The sequence below is a fragment of the Colobus angolensis genome, unplaced genomic scaffold (assembly GCF_000951035.1).
Source record: "Colobus angolensis palliatus isolate OR3802 unplaced genomic scaffold, Cang.pa_1.0 Scaffold10, whole genome shotgun sequence".
In the NCBI taxonomy this organism is placed as follows: domain Eukaryota; kingdom Metazoa; phylum Chordata; class Mammalia; order Primates; family Cercopithecidae; genus Colobus; species Colobus angolensis.
In genome coordinates, this window is record NW_012110919.1 from 22,799,043 (window position 1) to 22,805,623 (window position 6,581).

General features: G+C 54.8%; 1 protein-coding gene across 5 annotated transcripts in view; it reads right to left on the reverse strand.

Annotated features, from left to right (window-relative positions):
- Positions 1–280: 280 nt before the first annotated feature.
- The window catches only part of FAM109A (family with sequence similarity 109, member A), a 10,826-nt gene continuing 4,525 nt past the window's right edge, over positions 281–6,581 (reverse strand). For 2 of the 5 annotated variants that reach the window (XM_011936577.1, XM_011936570.1), the window contains exon 3: positions 281–3,063. In XM_011936577.1, the coding sequence (XP_011791967.1) occupies positions 2,284–3,027 (744 nt within the window). In that variant the 5' untranslated portion in view covers positions 3,028–3,063 and the 3' untranslated portion in view covers positions 281–2,283. Of the gene's footprint in view, positions 3,064–3,240; positions 3,340–6,581 lie in introns of those variants that run through there. The other 3 variants (XM_011936555.1, XM_011936561.1, XM_011936587.1) reach the window with 3 other exon arrangements.

The window sequence follows — 6,581 nt, forward strand, 5'->3', positions numbered from 1 at the left end:
TCCTGAAGACTCTATCCTATCATGGGATTCCAGAGATTTACATCCCTGCTCTGACACTCTCCAGCTATGTGGCTTTGGCAAGTTTCATAACCTCAATGAGCCTGTTTCCCACATCTGTCAAATGGGACCAGCATCTGCCTTGGGAAGTGAGAATGCGCCTGGCAGGGCACCAGCCATGTGGTATCACACACTAGTCCCTGCCCTTGCATAGCCTGCTCTGGGCTCTGCCAGGAAAATCAATCAAGAATTTTGATGGGGAAAAAAATGACACGATCAGCCATTACTTGACAAAATTTTATTTTAGCCCTTGCATCTCCCCCCCAGGCTGCCGGAAAGCTCCCCCGACACCCAACCTGGGAGGCAGCCTGACCCCGACTTGTGCTTTGGTAGGGGACATCCCCCACCCCTCTCTCCCAGGAGACCAGGGCCAGTGTACCTTGAGAGTCTGTAAACCTACGCCAGGACTGGGGTTAACACCTCACCCCACCAGCTGAGTCTGCCAGGACACGGGGCTCTGGGCAGCTCTGAACCCCTCCCAAGCCCCAGATCCTGTGCCACCCCCACCCACACCACTCAGGACTCTGGAAGGAGGTGAGCGGGGACCGTACCAAGACCCCAGAGGTGCCTGTGGAGGAGAGCAGGGCTTGCTGGGGGGAAGACAATGAAGTAGCCAAGGATCCCTCTCGAGGGGCTCCGTCTCTGGCTGTGCTTCTCCAGCCCAAGCTGCCCCTCTCCCCAGGGGCAGTGACAACTGTTCCCCCAAGCCAAGCCCAGAGTCACAGATCGTATCCCCTCCACCAGCAAACAGGAAACTAAAGCAGTGAAAACATCAAGCTTTGTTGCCAGAAAAAAAAAAAAAATGCACCCTAAGTATTTAAAATTCAGACTGAGGTCCCAGCCCACCGGGCCGGCCGTGAGCTGGAGAGGCCTTGATTGCAGACACACCCCCCTCCATATTTCCCCAAGCCCAAGGGTCTCCAAAGACAGAAAGAAGGGGTTTCGGGCTGAGTTTGTCACCAAGAGGCAGCGTTTCGGAAAATCAAGGTCAGGGTGGAGGTGTCCTCAGGCGGCCCCTGGTGTGGGGCATTGAGGACTGTAAACATGACCCAGGGTGAGGGCCAGAGGGTATTCCCAGCCCCGAGGTTCTCCCTGGATGAAGAATGGGCACTGTGGTGAGAAGAAAGGGGACCGGCAGTCAGCCCCAAAGCCAGGCAAGACCTGGTCCCCACCAGGAGTATGGGGGTGGGGGCTGAGCTCAGGAGGGGACCTGTTGGAGGGGGCTGCCTGGAGCTGAAGAGGGGCTCTGGAAGTTGCATTCGGTGTGAGGCTGTGTTTTCTCTGCCACTAGGTCAGCACCTGGGCCATCTTAGGTGGTGAGTCAGCTGGTGGCCTCCCCTCCCTGGGGGAACCTGCTAGAAGGTCACCTCGGGCCATGGCTGCCCAGCCCAGAAAGGGAGGTCAAGAGAGCTCCCAAGAGGCCCCAGGCCTAGGGGCCAAGACTGAAGGATGCAGTCAAGGAGTGTCCGGAGAGCCCTGTGAGAGCCACCACGGAGACAAAGACAGGGCCTGCAGCCAGAAAGCCACTACCATCAGGAGCACCACCATGAGGCCTGGCAGGGAACCCGGCAGAGGCCTGCCTCAGCCGGCCCAGGCCAGGAGCCCCAGCGACTAGGCCACCTCACCCTTCCAGTCCTGCACTAACACCTGCACCTGTGTCCCCAGTCGCCACCCTCCAAGCCACTGTCCTGCTCCTGGAGACAGGCAGGCACGGAGCCAGGTCAGCTCCTCTGGCAGGTCCTGGAGCAAGGCCAGGCCCAGGTGTGGGCCACAACCGATCCTCTCTCTGTCCAGCCTGAGGGCCCGGTCAGGAGCCGAACTAACTGTGCATTTGCTTTTCAGGCCACAGATTGTCCTCAGTCCTAGTGACCCTCTGAGCTGCAGGCCTGGCAAGGCCTGTTGCCAGCAAAGGCCTCTGCCAGGCAGCTCAGGCCAGCCTGGGGCCGAAGTTCTCAGGAAACCTCCCCCTCAGGCCCTGGATTCTCCTTAGTGTCGCGTGTGACGTCCTCTCAAGGGTAGACCTTCTGAATCACATGGTCCTAAAGTCCCATTCAGAATCCAGCACCTTCTCAGAGCCTGCATCCCCCAAAACCAGGCCACTCAGGGACTGGGGGCTAGCTTTGCCCATGATTTCCCTCAGGACCAGCTCCCCCAGTCTCTCCGGGACCCGGCCTGTCCCAGAGGGCGTGGAGCTTGCGTCCCCCTAAAACAGGTGCCCTGGTGGCCTCAGGGCTGGACCCGGCTGCTGAGCCACTGGCCGCGCAGGGCCCGGATCTCCTGGCCATAGCATTCGTGCAGCCGGGCAAAGGGGGCCACGTCCAGGACCCCGTGGGGTGCCGAGGCCCGGCGGCGAGGCGGTGGTGGAGGGGGCTCAGGTCCAGGCCTGAAGGTGGCCTCAGTGCTCCAGACAGCGCAGCCATTCTCCTTGGGCGGGAGGGCGCTGGGCCGGCGGGGCAGGGGCAGGGCTGGGACTGGGGCCAGGGCAGAGGGCAAGAATGGGACTGGGGCCGGGGCAGAGGGCAGGGACGGGGGCAAGGGCAGGGACTGAGGCTGGGGCAGGGCCATGCCACCCCCGCCGCGCACAGCCGCCAGCTGCTGCTCCAGCTCACGCACCACCAGCCGCAGGTAGTCGAAGCTGGCACGCGACAGGGCCTTGACCCAACCCTCCATGGCGGCCTGACTCTCAGCGGCCAGCACGTAGGTGCGCGCCCGGGTCCCCGCGAAGCGCACGGCGAAGGCGAACTCTTCAGCGGCCTCCACCAGCTCCACGGTGCAGCCCTCCAGGATGATGACGCCCACAGGTTCGCGGCTGGCCGCATCCTCGAAGTAGAAGAGCATGTTCCCGCGCAGGACGAACCAGCGCCGGTGGTAGGCTGCGTGTCGCCCGCCCTTCTTGTACAGGAAGCCTGCGTTGTCCACTGGGGCATCGCAGGTGGCGTAGAAGGCCAGGCTGCGCTCGTTCAGCTTCATGGCGGCAATCGCCGGGCCTGGAGGGGAGCCCGGGGCCTGGACCCCATGGAAGGGCTGTTATGCACAAGGCCACTGATGCTAGGTCACCCTGTGCCCCAAGGGGAGCTTGCGGCCACTCTACATCCCCATTTCACAGATGAGGAAACTGACACAGGGTGGAAGCAGGCAGCCCATGTGCCCACAACTCCTAAGGAGCAGAGACAGGACAGGAACCTGGGTCTCACCAGCCTCCCCAGATAGCCTCATAACCTCCTGCCCTCCTGTATCCCTGAAATAATGTTGTGAGTTCCTGCTGCATGCCAGACATTTCAGAGGGATGAACTCACTTGATCTCACAATAGACCTTAGGTCACAGGGACTGGCCTGGCTCTGGTTCAACAGATGAGGAAACAGGCACAGAGAAGTTAACTGCTTCCCCGGTGTCACAAAGCAGTTTGGGCAGGGCTGAAATCCAAACCCAGGCTTCATTTCAGGTGCTGCTGTTTCCATCATCCCAAGAACAAGACCAGCTGGCTTCTGCAGTCCCTGCAAGGTCCCAGCCCTGACTTTGTGGTTCGACCTTGGTTTGTCCGTCCATGAAATAGGGATATGAGCAGAACCAACTTCAGAGAGTTGCAGAGATTGACTTCATTCATGGAATGTTTATTAAGCATCTACTGTGTGCCAGGCACTGTTCCAGGCCTAGGGATAGAGCAAAAACAAGACGGACAGGGTCCCTGCCCTTGTGGTGTTAAAATGCCACTGGCAAATGAAAGGGAGCAGAGAGTTAACAAACAGATAAGACGTCTGCCAGGTAATCTCATGTCCTATGGAAAATAAGACAGGGGCTGGGCGTAGTGGCTCACGCCTGTAATCCCAGCGCTTTGGGAGGCCAAGGCCGATCCTTCTCACCTGAGGTCAGGAGTTCAAGACCAGCCTGGCCAACATGGCAAAACCCCATCTCTACTAAAAATACAAAAATCTGCCAGATGTGGCAGCACACGCCTGTAATCCCAGCTACTTGGGAGGCTGAGGCAGGAGAATTGCTTGAACCCAGGAGGCAGAGGTTGCAGTGAGCCGAGATCGTGCCACTGCACTCCAGCTCAGGTGACAGACCGAAATTCCATCTCAAAAAGACAAAAAACAAAAAACTCTGCTTTCAATTCTTTCGGATATATACCAAGCAGTGAATTGCTGCATCATATGATAATTCTATTTGTAACTATTTGAGGAACCACCACACTTTTTTCCACAGTGGCTGCATCATATTACATTCCCACCAACAGTGCACAAGGATTGTGCGATTTCTCCACATTCTGGCCAACACTTGTTATTTTCTGTGTTGACTGTAGCCATCCTAATTTGACTTGTGTTTTGCTACTGATTACTGATGGTGAGCATCTTTTCATGTACTTATTGCTTATCGGCCATTTATATATCTTCTTTGGAGAAATGTCTACTCAAGTCTTTTGCCTTTTTTTGCCTTTTTTTTTTTTTTTTTTTTTGGAGACAGAGTCTTGCTCTACCCCCAGGCTGGAGTGCAATGGCACGATCTCAGCTCACTGCAACCTCCCCCTCCCGGGTTCAAGCGATTCTCTTGTCTCAGCCTACCGTGTAGCTGGGACTACAGGCGCCCGCCACCTCGCCTGGCTAGTTTTTTGTATTTTTTAGTAGAGATGGGGTTTCACGTGTTAGCCAGGATGGTCTCGATCTCCTGACCTCGTGATCCGCCCGTCTCGGCCTCCCAAAATGCTGGGATTACAGGCTTGAGCCACCACACTTGGCCGCCATCAACTCTTAAGTTTAGCACTTATGGCTACTGAACTTAGTTCCCAGGACCCTGATTGGCTCAGCTTGTGTCTGACCAACTCGCATCCGATCAGCTGTAGTCAAGGAGGGAAGAATCAGGGAAGCTGAGAGAGGGATGGAGGCAAAGATTGGCTTCTCTGTGCCAGGCCCCAGGGAGGGACAGAGGGGAGGCCCCTTTCTCAGGGAGTTGCAGCCTAGAGGGCCTGGGTGCCCTGCCCTGGGATTTTTCAGCATCACAACTAGAGAAGCAATGACAGCTGCGCCCCTGGACTATGAAGAAAGGGCAGCAACTGCAGCCCCGACACTCAGCTGCTCTCAGTCCCAGGCATAGGGCAACCACAAAGGTAGCTGGCCCCTGTGTCAGGAACAGGAAACCCTCTTGGAAAAAACAATCTATGGGCCCGCCTTTATTATTATTATTATTATTATGGTAAAATATACATAATACACATAATGTTTGCTTTTTTCTTTTTCTTTTCTTTTTTTTTTTTTTTTGAGGTGGGGGTCACTCTGTCACCCAGGCTGGAGTGCAGTGGTGTGATCTCAGCTCACTGCAACTTCCACCTCCCAGGCTCAAGCAATCCTCCCACCTCAACCTCCTGAATAGCTGGGACTACAAGCGCACACCACTATGCCTGGCTAATTTTTGTGTTTATTTTAGAGATGGAGTTTTGCTGTGTTGCCCAGGCTGGTCTCAAGCTCCTGGGCTCAAGCAATCTGCCCACCTCGGCCTCCCAAAGTGCTGAGATTACAGGCATGAGCCATCGTGCCTGGCCATAACTTTGCCATCTTAACCATTTTTGAGTGTACAGTTCAGTGGTATCAAGAACATTCATAACAATGCAGCCATCATCACCCTCCATCTCCAAAACTCTTTTCATCTTGCAAAACTAAACTCTGTACTCATTAATCACTAACTCCCCATTTTGCCTCCCCTGGGCCCCTGCCACCCACTTTTCTACTTTTTGTCTCTGAATTTGGCTACTTTTAGTATTAGGTCGGTGCAAAATCAATTGCGGCTTTTGTCATTAAAAGTAATAGCAAAACTGCAATTACTTTTGCATCAAAATAATACCTCCTATAAGCGGAATTATATAGTATTTGTTGTTTGGTGACTGGCTTATTTCATTTAGCCCAGTGTCTTCAGGGTTCATCCATGTTGTAGCATGTGTCAGAATTTCCATCCCTTAAGGTTGAAAAATATTCCATCGCCTGGATAGACCACGGTTTGTTTATCCACTCATCCACTGATGGACACTTGGGATGGACACATGAGTAATGCTGCTATGAACATGGGTGTGCAAATGTCTCTTCTAGACCCTGCTTTAGCCAGGTGTGGTGGCTCATGTCTGTAATCTCAGCACTTTGAGCGGCCAAGGCAGGAGGATTGCTTGGGCCCAGGAGTTCAAGACCAACCTGGCCAACACAGCAAGACCCCCATCTCTAAGATAAAACAGTTAGTCAGGTGTGCTGGCATGCACCTGTGGTTCCAGCTACTTGGAAGGGCAAAGTGAGAAGATCGCTTGGACCAGGGTGATTGAGGCTGTAGTGAGCCTAAATGGTGTCACCACTGCACTCCAGCCTGGGCAACAGGGTAAGACACTGTCTCTATAAGAAAAAAAAAAAAAAAAACAGCTGGGCATAGTGGCTCACGCCTGAAATCCCAGCACTTTGGGAGGCCGAGGCAGGCAGACCACCTGAGGCCAGGAGTTCGAGACCAGCCTCCCCATCTCTACTAAAAATACAAAAATTAGCCGGGCATGGTG